Source organism: Oncorhynchus tshawytscha, linkage group LG30 (assembly GCF_018296145.1).
Source record: "Oncorhynchus tshawytscha isolate Ot180627B linkage group LG30, Otsh_v2.0, whole genome shotgun sequence".
Taxonomy (NCBI): domain Eukaryota; kingdom Metazoa; phylum Chordata; class Actinopteri; order Salmoniformes; family Salmonidae; genus Oncorhynchus; species Oncorhynchus tshawytscha.
In genome coordinates, this window is record NC_056458.1 from 32,195,640 (window position 1) to 32,218,316 (window position 22,677).

Sequence of the window (22,677 nt, forward strand, 5' to 3'; positions counted from 1 at the left end):
TTAATTAAAGTTTAGTTGCTATTTCTCCAGAAATGTTGACTTGTGTGGTTGATGTATGGTTTATTTACACGTCTTAACTCATGAAAACAATATTTTAGGTAGTTTTTTTGTTGCTAATCGGTGTGCCTCTTTCTGTCAAATTAGGTCATTTCTGGAAAATACTTGTCTATTTTAGGTGGATTTTTGGCTCAAGTGCACCCCTAGTTGTTATTAAAGTTCCGTATGGTTTATTTGCGAGTTTGTTTTGCATGGTCGGGTGCCCCGGGTAGATTGGAGAGGTCTTTTACGTACCAATGGAATGGTCTACACACACTCCGCAAACCCGGAGCACTGGGCCTTTTCAAACGAACTAGCCCACTGTATAAACAACCAAATTACAGCGCTCATAGGATAAATCGGCTGCCCCGCCCAAATCTTAATTAGACTACGCTCCGCCAACTACAGAAACTGGTGTGGAAAGCAGTTCGTTTGGAGTTAAACAACCATCGGAAAGGGGTCTGAAAAGACTTTCAGAACACAGCAAGGCAATTAAAGGAGCGCAGTGTCATTCTCGTAATCGAATTGTCCAGGTAACCTCAAAATTCTCCGGACATCATACATCTTTGTTTATAAATCTGCAGATAGGTGGAAACTATTCGATCAACATGTTTAATTCAGTCCATGCGGGTTGGGAGGACAGGGAAGCCACGATGGTGAATCTGAAAAACGTATCTCCTCCAAGTGAAGGAATACGGTACAATCAAGGTGAAATCACCGCTGTTTGGAATGGCGAAGGGCTTGGACCAGGAACTCTGTACATTGCAGAAACGTGAGTGTTTCCAGATTATTCATAAATAAACTGCGCGATTTGATTGAAATCGACTATTATGTGTTTGACAAAGGCCTTTCCTCATATTGGCTACATAAAGTGCGTAAAATGTATTGTATTGTCTAATCTCTCCCCAGATGTGTATCATGGTTCGATGGGTCTGGAATGGGGTTTAATTTGAAATACCCGTCAATCAGTCTCCATGCAATCTCACGCGATTTTACCGCGTACCCAGGAGAGCACCTGTACGTCATGGTCAACACCAATCTCAACGGTGAGGTTTCTCCAAAGATACTTTGTCTTTCTCTCAATTCCAGTGTATTCAGAATAGTCTCACTTTCCGAAGTGCAATGAGGCCATGCCAGTTTGAAGCGAGCGGCATGTTATGAGAAGTTGAGCCTGTACATAGACCTTATTATTGTATACAATTATGCTCGAAAACGTTGCGGTTTTTCACAGTCGGGTGCATGCAAATACAGACTGTATTGCCTACATTTTCTACACACACGTAAGGGTGTATTCATTTATTCTTATTTCGTTTCAAAACGTTTTGCAACAAACCCTTAAGTTCACATCCGTTTACAAAGCGTTTTACTTTTGGAGTAAAGACAAATTCAGGAAGGGTACTCAGTTTCTTTCTCTTTGGTTCCTAAAGTTAAGATAACCAGTTTCCATTGCACACGATTTTGCAACAGCCAAAACGTTTCGCAACTTAATTTGACTAATGCTTTTTCATAAAAGCAACTCTCAAAACATCCCAAATGACATACAAAAGCATTTATTGTTCACCATAATAACATCTGAGTCACACTGGCATGCCTCCTGTCCTGCCTGGTCTCAGACTAGATGTAGCATAGTAAACGTGAACCCGGGATACCTACATTAGTTTGGTATGGTTACATAAGACAGATTGGTTACTTAATGCAGATGTAACAGATGTGAAACGGCTAGCTTAGTTAGCGGTGGTGCGTGCTAAATAGCGTTTCAATCGGTGACGTCACTTGCTCTGAGAAGTAGTAGTTCCACTTGCTCTGCAAGGGCTGCGGCTTTTGTGGAGCAATGGGTAACGATGCTTCGTGGGTGTCAGTTGTTGATGTGTGCAGAGGGTCCCTGGTTCGCGCCCGGGTATGGGCGAGGGGACGGTCTAAAGTTATACTGTTACACAGAAACAAAATTAGGGTGGATGGATACGTTTAGCAAATTCTTAACATATCATATGAAATGGGTGATGGACATCCACACATTTAATACATACCATATGAAATGTGTCACACTAAATGGAATCCCTTGGATTTCCGTCAAGAATAATAGAAAATACTCTTGAGCCCAGGTTGTCCTGTCAGGAACAGCCACCATTCATCCCACACATACTCACCCGCTGCTGAATGGCCTGTTTTAACCCCCTAGAGAGGCTCATTGTCATATTGCGGATGGGCGAGCTGCCAGTCACGGTTGCTCGGACATCCGATGCTCTTGGGAGCTTATTTACATCGGAGTTGCTGCTGAGACTAAACAATAAGCAGTGTTTTTGCTTCATGTCTCAGGTCATGCCAAGGTCATAAGACTTCATTTGCTCACTTATGCCAATTTGTTGTGCCAAATGTTGCATTGTTGAAGGAACCTGCAAGTAAGCATTCTATTGGACTGTGTATACCATGTGTATCCTGTACATACGACTAATAAAATGTGGAACTTTAAATTAAACTTAATTTTATTAATGCCAGTTAACTCTGATTGTAGTGCTCTTAGATTCATAATCCGCTTGGCCACCTTAACACTTGTTTGGTAGGGAAAATGGTTTTAAATGTAAGTAAAATATTGTTCCATTTGCATGTTGGACACTTGGTTGTATAGGTAGTGTAAGATCAAAATGAAAGACATTTTCTTTGCGTTGCGCTTTGTGGAGCACATGACTTGTTTAGGACTCAAAGTTTAGGACTTGGGATTTGCCTTGGGACTTGTAAAACAATGACTTGGTCCCACCTCTGTAATTTACTACTGAAAGAATAAGCTATAAGCAGTCACCCACAACTGTGCGGTCTACGCATGACTCCAGCACCACCAAGTTTACTGATTGTGGTAGGCCTGATCACTGGCGATGAGACCGCCTACAGGGAGGAGGTTAGTGACCTGACCGTATGGTGCCAGGACATCAAGCTCTCGATCAACATCAGTGAGACCAAGGAGCTGATCGTGGACTACAGAAAACGGGGGCAGCACGTCCACATCGACAGGGCTGCAGGGGAAGTTGGTTTAGAGCTTCAAGTCCCTCAGTATCCAAATCACTAAGGACTCGCATGCGATGACACACACCCCCCCAAGTTTGAAGTTGAAAAGATTTGGCAAGGACTCTCAAATCCTCAAACTACAACTGCACCATTGAGTGCAATCTTGACTGGCTGCATCACTGCTTGGTATGGCAACAGCACCATCCTCAATCGCATGGTGCTACAGAGGGTGGTGCGGACAGCCCAGTACATCACCGGGGCCAAGCTCCCTGCCATCCAGGACCTCTATCAGGCAGTGTGACAGGAAGGTCAGAAAAAATGTTACACTCCAGCCACCCAAACCACAGACTTTTCTCTGCTTCCGCACAGCAAGCAGTATTGGTGCATCAAGTCTGACACAAACCGCTTCTATCCCCAAGCCATAAAACTGCTAAAAACAGTCAGTGTAGCCATTCTCTGAGTTGACCCTTGTATTTTATTTTTACACTGTCTATGCACACTTGTAGAACTCTACACACTCACTCAACACACAACACGCACACACATTTATACTGACTACGCAAACACACTGGCATAAATTAAGATTTTACATTGCTGCTACTCTTTCAAATATCCTGATGTCTAGTCACCTTACCCATGTACATACATTTGGTCATGTAGTGTATATGGACACCTGCTCTTTAAACATCTCATTCCAAAATCATGGGCATTAATATGGAGTTGGTCCCCCCCCCCTTGCTGCTATAACAGCCTCTCCTCTTCTTGGCAGGCTTTCCACTAGATGTTTGAACATTGCTGCAGGGACTTGCTTCCATTCAGCCACGAGCATTAGTGAGGTCGAGCACGGATGTTGGGCGATTAGGCCTGGCTCACAGTTGGCATTCCAATTCATCCCAAAGGTTTTCGATGGGGTTGAGGTCAGGGCTTTGTGCAAGTCAAGTTTTTCCACACCGTTTTCAACAAACCATTTCTGTCAAATCAAATCAAATCAAAGAGATGTATGGACATCTCTTTGTGCACAGGGGCATTGTCATGCTGAAACAGGAAAGGGCCTTCCACAAAGTCAGAAGCACAGAATTGTCTAGAATGTCATTGTATGCTATAGTGTTAAGATTTCCCTTCAATGGAATTAAGGGACCTAGCCTGAACCATATAAAAACAGCCTCTCAACTAAACTTTAGTTGGCACTGTACGTTCTGCTGGCATCCGCTAAACCCAGATTCGTCCGTTGGACTGCCAGATGGTAAAGCGTAATTCATCACGCTAGAGAACACATTTCCACTGCTCTGTGTGGGAGAATACGCTCACAAGTAGCCCTAGTTGTATATGCAGGTGTGCCATAATGTGAGTGTCATGAGATTGCAACTGAGCTCTGTTCCACTTCTGACTCTATAGCTGCTTTTATACTGGCAGCCCAATTCTGATCTTTTCCCCAATTTTTAGTAGCAAAAGATCTCTCTGATTTGATTGGTCAAGAGACAAATTAAGTGATAAAAATCTGAACTGGGCTCCCTGTGTAAATGTAGACTAACAATTCTCCCCCCCAGGTAACTGTGAGAAGTGTGCGGAGGAAGAGGATAATGAGAGTACTGATGATGACTGCGACGCTGATTCCATAAGTCCTGTTACAGAGATCCGTTTTGTGCCCAGTGATAAGGCTACCTGTAAGTGGGTACTGTGGAATACCATTCATGCATACTTCACCGTATAGTGAGCTATATCAGCACATATTTGGACTCGTAATAGATATTCTTCAGGCCTGAGCTAAATTTGAAAAATGAACCTCAAAGGAATGTTACTTAGATCGGACCAAACTGATGGTCCCTTTTACAGCTGTAAATCTATGGTTTGGGGAAAGGGTTGGTTTGGACAACTTTCCAAAATACTTTGAGTTGATTTTCCACCCTCCAGTGGAGCCCATGTTCTCAGCCATCTCTGAATGCCAGGCCCTGCACCCAGACCCTGAAGACTCTGACTCTGACTTTGAGGGAGATGAGTACGACGTTGAAGAAGCTGGTGAGTCAGCCTGACCATGTTCAGTATTCATTAGGGCACACAACAGAATGTTTTGCACCGGAAACAATTGAACCTTTCCCATTGGACAAGTCAAGGTAATCCCTCCCTGCTTTAGTCTTCTTGCTGTCTTGGCGACTAATGAACACAACCCATCTTTCTTGCCGACAAATTAACTTATTTCTTGACTTCTAGACTTGATGTTTCATGCCCAAATGTCCTCAGTGCACCTCCTCGACAACTGTTCTGCGATCAGTATTCATTTCTCATTCCGGTTGTTGGACTGTCAGTGCTAAAAGAATAATTAAAGTTGGCTAACTTTCAAAGTATATCTGCTGTATGATACCATGCCTGAACGCATAAAGTAATTGTACCCCCCCAAAAAATAGTTTTTTTCTTTAACAAAATAACTTTAATTTGAAAACCACAACTTTACAGCCCCACAATACTTTAATTGGGGCTCCCAATGTCAACTATGTGGGCATTTGACTAACCTTTCAGTCTCCTGTCTCCCCACCCACAGAACAGGGTCAGATAGACCTGCCCACATTTTACAACTTTGAGGAGGGTATGTCCCAGCTCACCCTGGAGGGCCAGGCCACCCTGGAAAGACTGGAGGGGATGCTGGCCGACTCTGCATCCCAGAAACACCACTGCATGGCCGGGGTAAGGCCCGAGGACACCCCAACGGGATGCTGCAATGGTATGAGCTTGAAATGCATTGGAATGGGGTCTGCATTGCTTTGTATATGTACATGGATCGTGTTCATTAGGGCATGCAATGGAAAAAGGAAATGAGTCCAAGTTGTCCCTCAACATTTCAGTCTTTCTGTTTGGTGCCAAATGAACACCCTTGATTTGGGTAACAGTAGGTTCTAGGGGGTGGACATTTTGTCGTAGGACTGGAGCAAAGCAACATGCTCTGAAGATGCATGAAACATCAGACACACATCAGCATTAGATTATTGAAGGGAATTAATTTGCCATCCTGAACCTCCTGCCAGCGTTTTAGTTAAACAGTACTAAGCACCCCATCAGTAGGCTAGCCTCGAATTCCAAACTGAATAACGCTACATTTCACTATTGTTTGAAGTAGCCCTTATGTTACTGAATGTATTAATTTCGTTATCAACAAATGCTGCAAAAAGTACAGATTTGAAAATGCACAAAATTAACAGTAATATTTGGATTGTCTAGTCAGCTGGACAGTTGTCCTCAACTTTTGATCTATTAATTTCCTAATCTCCAGATGGTTCACTTTCAATTTCTACCATGGTTATGCATATGCTTTTCATATTTCTACTGTAAGAAACATTTTAATTGTCCATGATTTTGGCCAATTCTCATGTGTTAAGGGTTGAGAAACGCAGCATAATTCAGCTGTTTAAGGCTTGTTCAGCAGTCCAGTAAAAAGAAAATATAAGCTAAAGCACTAGCACACAAGTACAACTAATGTACAGTGCATTCGGAAAGTATTCAGACCCCTTGATCTTTCACATTTTGTTACAGCCTTATTTTAAAACTGATTCAATTGTTCCCCCAATCTATACACACTACCCCATAATGACAGCAACAAGTTTGACATTTTTGCACATTTAATCAAAAACATCACATTTACATAAGTATTCAGACCGTTTACTCAGTACTTTGTTGAAGCGCCTTTGGCAGAGATTACAGCCTCGAGTCTTCTTGGGTATGACTCTACAAGCTTGGCACACAAGCTCTGTCAAGTTGGATGGAGAGCGTCGCTGCACAGCTATTTTCAGGTCTCTCCCTCCAGAAATGCTAGATCGGGTTTAAGTCCGGGCTATGGCTGGGCCACTCAAGGACATTCAGAGACTTGTCCTGAAGCCACTCCTGCGTTGTTTTGGCTATGTGCTTAGGGTCATTGTCCTGTTGAAGGTGAACCTTCGCCCCAGTCTGATGTCCTGAGTGCTCTGGAGCAAGTTTATCAAGGATCTCTCTGTACTTTGCGCCATTCATCTTTCCCTTGATCCTGACTAGTCTCCCAGTCCCTGCCCCTGAAAAACATCCCCCACTGCATGATGCTGCCACCACCTTGTTTCACCATAGGGATGGTGCCAGGTTTCCTCCAGATGTGGCGCTTGGCATTCAAGCCAAAGAGTTCAATCTTTGTTTCATCAGACCAGAGAACATTGTTTATCATGGTCTGAGAGTCCTTTAGTAGGTGCCTTTTGGCAAACTCCAAGAGGGCTGTCATGTGCCTTTTAACTGAAGAGTGGCTTCTGTCTGGCCACTACCATAAAGGCCTGATTAGTGGAATGCTGCAGAGATGGTTGTCCTTCTAGAAGGTTCTTCCATCTCCACAGAGGAACTCTGGAGCTCTGTTAGTGACCATCAGATTCTTGGTCACCTCCCTGACCAAGGGCCTTCTCCCCCGATTGCTCAGTTTGTCCAGGAGACCAGCTCTAGGAAGAGTCTTGGTGGTTCCAAACTTCTTCCATTTAAGAATGATGGATGCCACTGTGTTCTTGAGGACCTTCAATTCTGCAGCAATTTCTTTTTTTGGTATCCTTCCCCAGATCTGTGGGTTGACACAATCCTGTCACGGAGCTCTAGGGATAACTCCTTCAAACTCATGGCTTCCTCTGCCATGCACTGTGTCGTGGTAATTTCCTGTATTACTAAATGAGGAGAGTTTACAAACCACACACAAGTCAGAGTTATATTTTAATCTTCATTAATTATGAGCTTCACCATAGCCCTTTGACTCTCAGATAAATTCAGTGTCTATAAATTAATTCTGAGAGTCTTTACAAAATAATTCTAGTATCTTTTATAGCCAATATACACCCCTCAACTCGCATGACGAACCACAGATCTCAAACTTCACAAAGGGCCCTTTACTTGAGTATCCCATAGCCAGATAGCATTAGCTATAAATTTTCATTCAGTTTGGTCTCTAAAATGAGATTCTAATCTCGTTCCTGGTACTTCATAGTACCAAAACATTACCTCACTATCTGGAATGCTCTTTAGGCTTTATTGGCAAAAGACATCGTAAATCTCAGAGGCCCATCCTCAGAGGCCCACACTGAACACAATCGTCGACAGATTCTATTCTGTCGACTAAAACAACCATTCTAATGCAATACAAAGATTATATAATCTTTCAAGCACTATCATAATCTCGCAATTTTCCACGTCAACTGTGGGACCTAATGTAGACAGGTGTGCCTTTTCAAATCATGTCCAATCAATTGAATTTACCACAGGTGGACTCCAATCAAGTTGTAGAAACATCTCAAGAATGATCTATGGAAACAGGATGCACCTGAGCTCAATTTGAATTCTTATAGCAAAGGGTCTGAATACTTATGGAAATGTTTTACTTCTAAACCTGTTTTCGCTTTGGCATTATGGGGTATTGTATGTACAGTTGAAGTCGTAAGTTTACATACACCTTAGCCAAATGCATTTAAACTAAGTTCACAATTCCTGACATTTAATTCTAGTAAAAATTCCCTGTCTTAAGTCTGTTAGGAATACTACTTATTTTAAGAATGTGAAATGTCAGAATAATAGCAGGGAATTATTTTAGCTTTTATTTCTTTCATCACATTCTCAGTGGGTCAGAAGTTTACATACACTCAATTAGTATTTGGTTTAAATTGTTTAACTTGGGTCAAACATTTCAGGTAGCCTTCCACAAGCTTCCCACAATAAGTTGGGTGAATTTTGACCCATTCCTCCTGACAGAGCTGGTGTAACGGAGTCAGATTTGTAGGCATCCTCGCTCGCACACGCTTTTTCAGTTCTGCCCACAAATTTTCAAAAGGATTGAGGTCAGGACTTTAATGGCCGCTCCAATACCTTGACTTTTATCCTTAAGACACTTTGCCACAACTTTGGAAGTATGCTTGGGGTTATTGTCCATTTGGAAGACCCAATTGCAAGACACAATTGCGACCAAGTTTAACTTCCTGACTGATGTGAAGCTGAACTGAAGCTCATAGGCACGAAGAACAGTAGCTTTGACCACTTCATAATTAAAACTGTCCTCCAGAGGTAGCGCTGACACAACTTCTTGGGCTTTACCAGTTAATTTACACTGAAGTAATAGGCACCATACCTCTTCAGGCCATTTCAATGCTACGGCTATACGTTCAAAAACACAAAAATAGGAGTCAACCTCTGCTTTGGTACCTTTGTTCAATGTGCCTACTAATGTCTCAAGTGTTGGAAACTCCAGCTGGTGAGGACGACTCGCTAACAGTCACAGCAGGAACGAAGGCTAGCCTTGCTGTCTCTGCCTCCAGTTCCATCTGGCGCTTTTTTAACTCCATCTGCCGCCGTTCTTTTTCTGCCTCAATTTTACACATCTCCAACTGGAGGTGGAAGAGAGCCCAAATTAGGCGGGAGACTCTCCAGTTGGAACTGCATTGACCCTCCTGGCATCACCAGTTGACTGTGGGGAGAGTGGATCAAAACGGGGCAATGTGGCTGGAGCTTTAGCCTCGCCCTCATTCTCAGACACCAACGGGTTTAGAGGAGCAGCAACATCCCCTACAGGGGTAGTAGGCTCAGGCAGCGGTAACACAAGCACCTGCTCTTCCAACAAAACATTCAACACTAGTTTAACCTCCCTTTAACTAAACTCTGCGGAATCGATATCGAATGGTCAGCCAATGTCATTAAATCAACTCTATGACATTTATCAAAAACCTCCCACGAAGGGTTATCCAAAAAGGATTTCAAATCAAATGTAGCCATCTTTAAATACTACACACGAGCCAACAAATAGCAAACACTAATGCTACATCAGCTATGACGTTCAACACTGAACTATACCACTATCCCAAGTGGCAGGGATGTCAGTAAAGACATATCCCGGACGAACCCCCACTTATGTTACGTATCCCTTTTGGCCCGACAGTCTAGGGGGGGGATGGTAAACGAGACCCGTAACATGACTCATGCAAATTATAATAGTGAAAGTAAGAGTGAGAATGAAATCTCCACAGACAACTAAATTACCGTCAAACACTCATGGTTTATTTGAAAACACACGGTAATGGGGGGAGCAGGAAAAGGGGCTGAGCTGGACAAAAGAAATTAGTATCCAAAAACACCCCAAAGCTAGACTAGCCTACTTCACCAACAGCTAACTAACTAACCAAAAATAGTGGGTGGTCCGCCCAGTTCTAACTAGTGTTTTTATACAAAGTATTCCTACGGGTAATGTATGCCCATGGGCGACTTATCTTGGTACCCCCTTTTCCCACCGTAAAACAAACACCATAACAAAACCAATACTCACAGGTGGGGACAAAGTGACATGTAGTTGCAAAAACCAAACAAGATCTACAGACTGATGACATTGACAGAGAGATTGAGCTCTAGAGCAAACAGGGGTTTTTAAACCAAGGGAATGTGATAGGGTAATGGAAACAGGAGGTGTGTCTTCTGATTAGCAACTGATTGGGGAATGATGAATGCCACCTGTGAGGAGGGGAGAATGAGAGAAAAGAGATACACACAGAATACCTGTATCCCTAACACTTGATGTTGCTTCAATATATCCATATAATTTCCCATCCTCACAATGCCATCTATTTTGTGAAGTGCACCACACCCTCCTGCAGCAAAGCAGCCCCACAACATGATGCTGCGACCCCCGTGCTTCACGGTTGGGATGGTGTCTTTGGCTTGAAAGCCCCCCCCTTTTTAACAATGGTCATTATGGCCAAACGGTTCTATTTTTGTTTCATCAGACTAGAGGACTTTTCTCCAAAAAGTACGATCATTGTCCCAATGTGCAGTTGCAAACCGTAGTCTGGCTTTTTTATGGTGGTTTTGGAGCAGTGGCTTCTTCATTGCTGAGCGGCCTATCAGGTTATGTCGATTTATAGGACTCGTTTTACTGTGGATATAGATACGTTTGTACCTGTTTCCTCCAGCATCTTCACAAGGTCCTTTGCTGTTGTTCTGGGATTGATTTGCACTTTTCGCACCAAAGTACGTTCATTTCTAGGAGACAGAACGCATCTCCTTCCTGAGGGGTATGACTGCTGCGTGGTCCCATGGTGTTTATTTGCATACTATTGTTTGTACAGATGAACGTGATACCTTCAGGCATTTGGAAATCGCTCCCAAGGATGAACCAGACTTGTGGAGGTCTAATTTATTTTCTGAGGTCTTGGCTGATTTTCTTTGGCTTTTCCTATGATGTCAAGCAAAGAAGCACTGAGTTTGAAGGTAGGCCTTGAAATACATCCACAGGTACACCTCCAATTGACTCAAATGATGTCAATTAGCCTATCAGAAAAAGCCATGACATAAAGCCATGACATAATTTTCTGGAATATTGCAAGCTGCTTAAAGGGACAGTCTACTTAGTGTTTGTAAACATCTGACCTGCTGGAATTGTGGTACAGTGAAATAATCTCTGTAAACAACTGTTGGAAAAATGACTTGTCATGTACATGTCCTAACCGACTTGCCAAAACTATGGTTTGTTAACAATAAATTTGTGGAGTGGTTGAAACACTTAGGTTGAAGTCAAAACTAGTTTGTGAACTTCTGAATTCACCTGTAGAATGAAGATTTAAAAAATCTATTTTAGATTAAGGCTGTAACGTAACAAAACGTGGAAAAAGTCAAGGGGTCTGAATACTGTCTGACTGTATGATGCTAGAAGGAAATGCATAGTCTTGTTTTCATTTGAACTCTCACTGGATTATTACCGCCCCAAATCCTTTTAGGTCAAGGGACTGTCGTGTCTTTGGCTATGCAGGATTAAGTGATATGACATGCTATTCTATAAAATCCTTTCTCTGTAAATAATATTTCCTGATTTTAGCTAATCATTTAAAAGTAATTAACTAAAGTCGGGGCACCACGAAAGAGTGTTTATAGAGCTGTTATCTTCCGAATAAACTCTTAAAGACCGAGTAATATTTTACATCAATAGCAGTCAATATTAATTGTCACCTTATTTCAGTCTCATCTGAAAGTTGTAAAATCTTGGTTATCTTCACGAACCCTGGCTAACAAGTTGAATCAGCAATATAAAATTGGGTTTAATTATGTATTTACTAAATACCTAACTAATCACACAGAATTACATATACACAGAATGCAAATGATGTCATACGGAAAACGTCCCTGGTGGACGGAGCCGACAATATCTGGTTACACAAAGGAAAGGGGCTTGGGTTTGAGTGAAAGAGCAGGAAGACTGAGGAACAAAGGGAGAAGCCATGCTATTGTAAATACAGTATCTTATACATTCTAAATTACCACCCATTTGGAAAAAGAAAATGCAATAAATATTTACTCTGAGGTGTGCTTCGGTAGGTTGGTCGTAGATGCTGGCGGTGTTGGCTAACAGATCTTCCTGTCCTCGGAAGAATGTCTCTGGTGGTAAATTGGCTATGTTGAAGTATCGTCGTTGTGTTAGACTAGATACGTCGTCCGTCCTTTACTAGCCCACGTTTACAGCTGCTGTAACGGCCAGGATGTCTCACTTTAGTGAATAAGAGTTCAAAGTTCATACCATTCACAACCAAAGCTCATGCTGAGGTTGGCTTAGTTCTGTAGTTGACATGTTAGTCCTTTTTAATGTATGGACCGTCATCCTATCGTCCTTGGAACAAATTTATTCGCCCTTTTAACGCAGAGGCTGCAGGCCTCGCGTACTTGGAACAGGTGGTTACATTTTCATCAAGGGCTTATATAGTGGAGGGAGAGGAGCGTTTCATAGTTTATAACCAATGTCTATTCACAGGGGTAGGCCACTGATTGAGCAGAGCTCTAAGCTTATGAAAACCCAATTCTCTCATTTGGAAGCTAAAATTACATTTCTTCTTTTCACATAGTTTCATATTTAAACATTTAAATTGCACAACACTTCCATGTGAATCTGATAACTAGAATTTGTAGATTTTCCCAGAGTTTGTCGTCATGTCTCAGATGACAACCGAATGAATATGATATCAGTTTTTCAACTGGTTGGATTACTGAAATATGGTTCCTTTCCCCCCACTTGTTTGATGTTCCTCATGCTCTCTGTTTCACAAAGGCTATTCAAGAGTCCTTCAGTAGAGTCAAGAGAGAGAGAGGGAAGGGAGAAAGGTATTTATGGGGGGGGGGTCATAAACCTTACCCACAGGCTAACGTCATGACAGGACATATAAAGTGTTTTCTTTTTTTGGGGGGGGCTTATTTATTAGGGCACGCAGCAGAAGCTCTTTAAAATGTTTTGCAATGGAAAATGGAAATTAGTGTTTAAGTCCAAGTAGTCTCTCCTTGTTCCAGTCAGTTTTCTGTTTGGTGAATACTACCCACGGGTCTGCTTTAGGAGATAAAGATCAGATTGAGTGGCACACCTCCAGCAGATGGCCCAAGTGAAGCAAACAAGCAGACTTCCGACAGTGACCACCTTTTGTGGTGACGATACTACAACGTCACCCTACTCCCCTTCACCACGTTAGACATGTTGACACCTAAGTCAAACTTTATTGGTCACGTACACATATTTAGCAGATGTTATTGTGGGTGTAGCAAAATGCTTGTTCCTAGCTCTAACAATGCACACATGTTGAGTTTGTTTTCCTGACACCACTCTCCCAGGGCCCTCGCCTCCTCCCTGTAGCCTGTCTCATTGTTTGTAATCAGGCCTACTACTGTTGTCATCGGCAAAGATCTGCAAAATCTGTTGTCATCGGAGTTGGAGGCGTGCGTGGCCACGCAGTCAAAAGGTGAACAGGGAGTACAGGAGGGGGCTTAGCACGCACCCTTGTGGGGCCCCTGTGTTGCGGATCAGCAAAGTGGAGATGTCCGTAAACACTCAAGCCAGATGGTCTGCGCATGCTCTGAGGACGCCGCTAGGGATGCCGTCTGGGCTGGCAGCCTTGCGAGTGTTAACGCGCGTAATTGTCTTACTCAATGGCTACAGAGGAGAGCCCACAGTCCTGCGTCAGTGGCGCTGTGTTATTCTCAAAAGCGGGCGACGGTGTTTAGCTTGTCTGTAGACCCTCTCACATCTTGTCTGAGCCATTGAATTGCGACTCCACTTTGTCTCTGTACTGAGCTTTTTGCCTGTTTGATTGCCTTATGGAGGGAAAAACTACACTTTGTATTCGGCCATATTCCCAGTTACCTTGCCATAGTTAAATATGGTGGTTCGCGCTTTCAGTTTTGCGCAACTGCTGCCATCTATCCACGGTCTCTGAGTTGGGTAGGTCAGTGGGTACAACATCTCCTATAAACTTCCTGTTGAGCTCAACCGTATTCATCTACGTTATTCTCAGAGGCTTACCCAGAACATATCCTAGTCTGTGTGATCAAAACAATCTTGAAGCGTGAATTCCAATTGGTCAGACCAGTGTTGAATAGACCTTAGCATGGGTATTTTCTGTTTGAGTTTCTGCCTATAGGAAGGGAATAGCAAAATGGAGTAGATCAGATTTGCAGAAGGGAGGGTGCAGGATGGCCTTGTAGGCATTTTGAAAAGTTGATTAGCAGTGTTTTTCCGGAGTGAGTACTAGTCAATTTGTTGGTAGAACTTTTGTACTGTTTTCCTCAAATTTGCTTTGATATGTGGTTTCCAGTTTGCATAAAGTCCAGTGAAGGTCCTTGAGGGCCGTCGTGGTATCTGCTTGAGGGGGAATATACACGGCTGTGACCTATAACCAAAGAATTCTCTTGTGGGGTAATACGGTCAGCATTTGAGGTATTCTAGGTCGGGGGAACAAAAGGACCCGAGTTCCTGTATGTTATCACAATCGCACCACGAGTAGTTAATGATGAAACATACACCCCTGTCTTTGCGATGTACTGAACACAGCTGGCTGTATGGATGGTATATCCCGATAGAGCCATGTTTCTGTGAAACTGAGAATGTTACAATCCCTGATGTGTCTCTGGAAGGAGGTGCTCGTCTACTTTATTATCCAGAGGCTGAACATTAGTGAGTAATATACTCGGAAGCAGTGGATGGTGTGCATGCCTCGTGTGTCAGACCAGAAGTCCACTCCGAATACTTCTCCGCCGGCGGTGTTTTGGAGCAGAAGGGAGGGATTGCCTTGGGGGGGGTACGAACAAATGATCCAAATGATCCGCTCTGATATCCAAGTCATTTATTGCTTTATGTAATAACACAATTCTGGGCTAATAATGTAAGAAATAACCCAAACTAAATAATGCAAAGTTGCTTAGGAGCAGAGCTGCCGGCGCCATCTTACATTACATGCCAGCATAGTCCATTCCGTTTCGGGCGGGGTGTAGTGTCATGGTTATGCTACAGCGAATGTCCTATATAGGTTTATGAGTTGTGACTGAGGCGTTTGAAACATGATGGCGGAGCGCACTTGTGTTGCATGGATTCCATCAATTCTATAGGTCAATGCTGCTGGTTCCACAAAGCTTAGCTTTGCTACGCTGCTGCCTGTCTTTCCTGAATCAGAGTGCAGTTGACACCCGACACTAACCTTTTTGGTCTGTGACCTTAGGGTAGCTAGTGTATCCTCAGCCTATTCTTGATTATATTCCACTTATTTGAACTATTCCAGTTCTAGCATGGCTGATCTGATACCATGAACTGGTCAACTAATCATCAAGCCTTTGATTAATTAGCCTTTCCTCAAATGAACTGCATAACTGAATGAACAGTGACAAAGTGAAATAGGAATATTTATTAAAATAGTTTTGGTCATAGCCTCGTCTCAGGAATTATCCTTGGGGGGGGTGGATGGTTGTCAAACTGTTACTGAGAAACAGCAAGTGAGAGGAGATCAAAGGGTAAGTTGACGTAAACGTATCCCACGATTTGGTTGAGGGCGTGGAAGGTGATAATTGCAAGCTTGAGCCCATAGGTTAAACAGCAAGAGTGAGGACTGTGCATTATTGTGCCGTGCTCATAGGCTATAAGGTAAATAGGTGTACGACATTCTGCACTTGGCAAATTGAAAGGAGTAGATATGATAGTTTGTAAACACGCATTGATTCCCACTATGACCATAGAGGAAGTAATGTGAATGTATTTGCTTACTGATGACATTAAAGAAGGAAGCCATTCAGACTGCCTTACTTCTGTTGAACTTGCGTTATCAACTACATTTGTTGACCAGTTTTCATGCTGGAATAAGATCAAGTTAGTGCAACTGGTTTGGGGTACTGGTACTCAAGTTTAATAAACACTGAATTAGGGTATAACGGAAGTTTCCTCTGGGGAAAAATACAGTAATTACATCCTATTTACTATGGGATATTTTCAAATTGTTCCAGGGATATTTCATTGTTCCTATTACATTTACATTTTAGCCGGGGCTCTTATCCAGAGCAACTTAAAGTAGTGAGTGCATACATTTTACAATTTGTTCGTACTGGTCCCCCATGGGAATCGAACCCACAACCCTGGCGTTGCAAGTACCATGCTCTACCAACTGAGCCACACTATTCCCTCTATACCTGATCCCTTATTGATGTTACTGGATTGTGTATGTTGAGGGTAAATTGGCAAGACAAAAGATGAAGTGCCTTTGAACGGGGTATGGTAGTAGTTGCCAGGTGCACCGGTTTGTTAAGAACTGCAACACTGCTGGGTTTTTCACTCTCCAGTTTCCTTTGTGTATCAAGTATGGTCCATAACGCAAAGGACATCCAGCCAATTTGACACAACTGTACGAAGCATTATAGTCAACATGGGCCAGCATCCATGTGGAATACTTTCGACACCTTGTAAAGTAAATGACCCAACAAACTGAGGCCGTGTTGAGGGCAAAAGGGGGGTTTGCACAACTCAATTTTAAGAAGGTGTTCCTAATGTTAGGTATACTCTGTGCAAGTGTCATTTTCAGGAGGGAAAGATTTTTGAATGGAGCGAAACAGGGAGGTACGGCCTTATCCAATGAACACATTTTCCCTTTCCATTGCAAAACATTTTGCTACAGTTTGCACTTCTGAACATGACCCAGGTGTCCAGAAGGGCAAGTTGTTTCATGAAATACTTCTGACTTCTACCCTTCCTCTCCACCTCCAGAGTCTGGTGCAGTAGGGGTCTCAGGACAGTTTGAAGACTCCAACGTTGATCATTGGTAAGACTTTCACCCTCCTTGGAATAGGTTATAGTGATTAGATTTTTATTGGATAATTAAAAGTACAGTACCAGTCAAGTTTGGACACCTACTCATTCCAGGGGATTTCTTTATTTTTAACTCATTTCTACATTGTAGAATAAGTGAAGACACAAACTATTAACACACATGGAATAATGTAGTAACCAAAGAAAAGTTAAATCAAAATATATTTTAGATTCTTCAAAGTAGCCACCCTTTGCCTTGATGTCAGCTTTGCACACTCTTGGCATTCTCTCAACCAACTTCACCTGTAATTATTTTCAAACAGTCTTGAAGGAGTTCCCACATATAATGAGCACTTGTTAGCAGCTTTTCCTTCACACAGCGGTCCAACTGATCCCAAACAATCTCAGTGGGTTGAGGTTGGGTGATTGTGAACTCTAGGTCATCTGATGCAGCACTCCATCACCCTTGAATGAGTAAGTGTCTGAACTTTTGACCGGTACTGTACATAGAAGACTTCTCCAGCTGGTTGACTCATATAATTCAGTGTTTCCATCCCTAGCACACCTGATTCAACTAGTCAAAGCTCTTTTATTAGCTGTGTCAGGTGTGCTAGTATTGGAATAGACTAAGTGGAAGGACTGGTTGTCCTTGAACTGCGGTTAGGGAAACACTGCTATTATGCCTCAATTATTTGGGCTCATGATTGGCTCTATACTCCCGTGCTGTTGTAAATGATTTAGTGTGATTATGAACGGCTGTTCCCGTGCGTCGCGCTAACGATCCCTGTACTGTAATCAAGCTGGGTAGTTCTAATATGCTCATTGGCAGAGACTGCCTAGTTTAGCCTGCAACTGATAAATTCCACCTTCCATTCACCCATGGCACAAGTTCCCCCTAGACTTTACAGTGTGATTTAATCATTGACACACGCTCCAGTCCCTTACCCAAAGGCCACCTATAGCATGTTTTTAAGCAGTCATTTTCTTTAGCTTTGTTTGGACTAATAATGAGTCATGATGGCCATGATGTCACCATTGTCAGGTCCAGTTTCTGGCCACTAATCAGCCATGTGAAATGTGATCTTGTGTTGCAGATGGAACAGAGAGGCCCTTGTTAGCACCCTCCTGACCGAAAGCTTTTTGAAAACTGAGGCATTAGGGTGGAATCGAAGTGTGGGGGGGTCCTAAAGGTCTGATTGTGTAACACAGATGCAGGCAGTGCCAAGGCACTGGGTCTCTGAATGAGTACAGATAAATAATTTTAAGTCTCACAAGGCTAATCTCTACTGGCAGGTCACGATAGGCCTCGAAGTCTGAAGGACTAAAGCAAATAACAACTGTCACTTTTTTTGTGAAGCGTTTCCATTTTTGTTACTGAAAGAAAAGACCAGCCAGCAGATTTATATTGAGCTTTTGTATGTTCAAATAATAAAACTTTGTTTTGTATAAAGCAAGGTGTGTGAGAGCGAGAGTGGATGAATTGGTAGTCGAAAATAATCTGTCATCCGAAATGAGCACAGACTTTCAAACAGCAACTTGTAAATCTTATCAACCTGCGTGTAACAAGTGATCAATTGCAGGATAAGGATTTGAGATGTAATGCTGGTGGGATGTTCAGTTGGCTGCCACAGACCAGCTCTAGAGCCTTAACATTTGTTTGCTGAAAATACTTTGTTTGCCAACTGGCACCCTGGTTCAGTGGCATGGTGTGGATTTCTGTAGGACTGCTTCTCTTCCGGATGGGTTGGTGCCCCCCCCCCCTCAGTTGTTGAAAGAAAGAGGCAGCTTTGTGTGGGGGGGGGGGACTGACTACTGACACGCAGAGAAAGAATGGATTCAGAGGGAGAGGATTTATGCTAAAATACAGTGGCCGCTCAGCACCCAAACACCATCCCAGCCCTCTTTGCTCTTTTGATTTGTTCCTTCTCCATCAGAAGAGAAATAGACATCTAGACTTTCTGCACAGTGTGCATTTTAATCAGAGGGAAGGCATTGTTGAATTAAAAAATGTAGAATTACTTAATGAAAAATTGCATTAGGCTACTGGATCCCGATGTGTTTTTTTGATCCTGCTTTGGAATGTACTGCTAACAGATATCGTTTTCCACTAGTTCTAAAAAATGCAGGATAATGTGGAGGCTGCTGAACAACCAGCTAACAATTTAAACTGTTTTAAATTCACACTTCAAAAGTGAGTTCACTTACAATACTTTTGTCATCTTCAGGATCAGATTCTGAGCTAACAAGTTCTACAGTAAAGGAAGTTGTGCGGTGTTGACTGTTTATTTCGTTTGTGATGATCAATTATGGAGATTGAATCTCTAAAGCCAACTGTACTGGACGGACACTCCACCCAGTTTACCACCTTCCCCAGAGATTAAAATACTAATTTATACGATAACATGGTTATACAAACAGTTTTCTAGTGGTGAAAATGCCCAATATAATTTTAAGCAATTTCCTTTAGCATTACTGCTTATGGCTGTTGGGACTTTGGGATATGTGGTAATATTGTGATGGTGTATTCTGAGATAATCCCCATATCAGATTTGTTTAAATCTTAACATTTTATTTTTAACACTTCTTCCCCCCTTTTTTAGCAATTCTTTAACTAAATAAGCTGCTGTTCAGCTAAAGCAAAAAGTGTCTTTGTCTCAAAATACATTTCAGCTTGTAGGTAGTTATGTAAAATTTGATGTACCATTTGCCCATCTGAGTTGTAGCAGAACACTGAAAATAGAGGCAGCTCGTAGACCGAATACTAGGATAAAAATCTAGACATACCGAGAAATACAAAGACGCAAATTTAAATGCCGTCCTAATCCTCATGTCCTTTAAAAAAAATAGTTTATTTTTGAATTATGTTGCACAATCACCACTGAGAGCAAGACCGCTCTCTTAAAGAACAAAACAATCTCCATGCATCATTTAACAAATGGAATACTCTTCTTTGGCCTGAGAAGCTACTGAGGTACTGTTGGCCAAACAGCAATGTAGAATTTATTCTACAATCAACATGTATAGAAGTGGAGTAGTGATTGAGTAGAGGAATTTTTGTTTTGTTTTCTGTGACTGTCTAAACTGCACCCTATTCACTAGTGTGTGTGGTGCACTACTTTTTTGACCAGGGCTTATAGGGCTGTGGTCAAAAGTAGTGCACTATATATAGGGAATAGGATGCCATTTCAAAGACTCACTGTTATGTAACTGCAGTAAGGTAATGCCTGGGTCTGCCTAAACATTTTGAGTTTCCTCTCTTTCTGCCAAAGAGCAAACTGACCTTTGCAGTTATAATGCATTGTTTGACATGAACATATGACCCCTTAAATGTCTAATCATCATCAACCCTTGTTTTTTAGACAAATTTAGACCCGGAATGGTACCATGAATCCACTAAAATGGGACAGTTGAATCTTGGTGAAAAATCAGCACACATGCAAAGATTAAGGTACTCCATCGTTTGGAACAAAGTTCATATTAAACTTGAGGGGCTGCAAACGCCTGGCTCCATTTGTGATGCAGAGTTTCTTTCTACTGAGGTATGTCACAATGATGACATTAGGGAGAGGCCTAGTGCCCAAATGGATGTACAGTACCTTGTGAAAGTGTTCACCCTGGCCATTTTTCCTATTTTGTTGCATTACAATCTGGAATTAAGATTTATTTGTTTGTATCATTTGATTTACACATGCTTTTTTATTATTTATTGTGAAATATGACTAACAGAACTTGAGCGTGAACTTGAGTCACTGCCCCATAGGCTTTTTTCTTGCCACTCTTCCCAGCTAAAGTGCTCCTATGGACAGATATTCCAATCTCCGCTGTGGAGCTTTGCAGGTCCTTCAGGGTTCTCTTTGGTCTCGTTTGTTGCCTCTGATTAATGCCCTCCTTGTCTGGTCTGTGAGTTTTGGTGGGAGGCCCTCTCTTGGCAGGTTTGTTGTGGTGCCATATTATTTCCCTTTTTTAAAAATTAATTCAATGGTGCTCTGAGATGTTTAGAATATTTTTTTATAACCCAACCCTGATCTGTACTTCTCCACAACTTTGTCCATGACCTGTTTGGAGAGCTTCTTGTTGTTCATGGTGCTGCCTGCTTGGTGGTGCCCCTTGTTTAGTGGTGTTGCAGACTCTGGGGATTTTCAGAACGTGTATACTGAGGTCATGTGACACTTAGATTGCACACAGGTGGACTTTATTTAATTATGTGACTTCTGAAGGTAATTGGTTGCACCGTATCTTGTTTTGGGGATTCATATCAAAGGGGGTGAATACATATGCATGCACCACTTTTCTGTAGATTTTTTTTATATATTTTTTTTAAACATTTTTGAAACAAGTAAATTTTTTCACTTTGCCAATTTGGACTATTTTTGTGTATGTCCATTACATGAAATCCAAATCAATTTAAATTACAGGTTGTAATGCAACAAAATAGGAAAAACACAAGGGGTGAATTATTTTGCATTGCACTGTATGTCACACAGCTGAGAGTCGAGTGTAGAGACATGGGTTTGGTTCAGTCGTCCTGATAAGCCCTTGTAAACAAATGTGCTGTTTTGTCAATGGACGAGTGAGAAATAACTTGTTTTGGTCACGATCTCCAATTTTTGTTTCCTCACACTTGATTTTATTTTGAGGAGGATGGCAGCCTACATGAGAATTAACTTGTAATATTCGTCGTAACCATCTGGATGTTACCGTGAAACAGTCTACCTACACTGCTCACTAGATAGCAGTCACCCTGGCCTGATTGGCTACACTAAAGCAAATTTTTATTGTAGTGAACATCTAACGTTCAAATGTTTTTATTAAATAAACTATTACTCCGATTTAACTGGATGCTTCTGAAAACTCCCAAGTCCTAACTTAGTCAGACAAGTTTCAAATTCTAGCTTAAGTTACTAGCCACAATCATTAAACTAGCCAACTAGCTGAAGGGCTCAGGACGACTAGCTGCTGCTGAGCTGTGGTCAGAAAATTTCTAATTATTCTGTATGTAAAGCCGAGACACTGCATTTTAGTATATGTTATGTTTGAATGTCCATTGCCAATTTCGTATATGTTACGAATTTCAATTCTTAAGTTAATAATTTGCTAAAACGTACTGTATGTGATGAATTTGCAAAATGTATGAAACACTAGCTAGGTGGCTAAGTTCAGGAGTTAGGGGAAGGGTTCACTAACTCTTTAACCTAACATGAAATGTAGTAAATCAGTTAGACAAATTTTAGCTAATTAGCAACTGATTCAAACTCAGCCTTTTGGGTTGGTAGACATTTGCGATATAACTACCGTACTTTTTGTTTTTGCCATTTGTCTTGTTACTTATCATACTGAGTGTCTCGGATTTTCATTTACTATGTTACATCTAGTCTGAGACCAGGTTTCGGACTGAACCAAATGTTTGTCGCCACTGCTCTTGCTGCGAGACAAGTCATCAATTTGGGCACCAGCGTGTCTGTATAGCCTCTCCCTTAGGGACATTCTGCCTAAGGGAGAGGCTATTCTGTCTTTTCATTCTGCTCATATTGAGTATGTTGTACTGGTGTAGTCATCCAGGGTATAAGGTTCTTACAGCAACA

General features: G+C 42.0%; 1 protein-coding gene across 2 annotated transcripts; it reads left to right on the forward strand.

Moving 5' to 3' along the window:
• Nucleotides 1-372: 372 nt before the first annotated feature.
• LOC112228403 (methylosome subunit pICln) lies at nt 373-19,369 on the forward strand. Of its 2 annotated transcripts, XM_024393700.2 has the most exons (8): nt 373-569; nt 680-808; nt 946-1,082; nt 4,584-4,700; nt 4,948-5,052; nt 5,573-5,752; nt 17,054-17,108; nt 18,190-19,369. In XM_024393700.2, coding segments are annotated over exons 2-8 (714 nt in total). In that variant the 5' UTR covers nt 373-569; nt 680-689; the 3' UTR covers nt 18,191-19,369. The 2 variants fall into 2 exon arrangements, with proteins under 2 accessions (XP_024249468.1, XP_024249467.1); XM_024393699.2 differs by having other exon boundaries at nt 374-808; nt 18,190-18,549.
• The last annotated feature ends 3,308 nt before the right edge of the window (nt 19,370-22,677 follow it).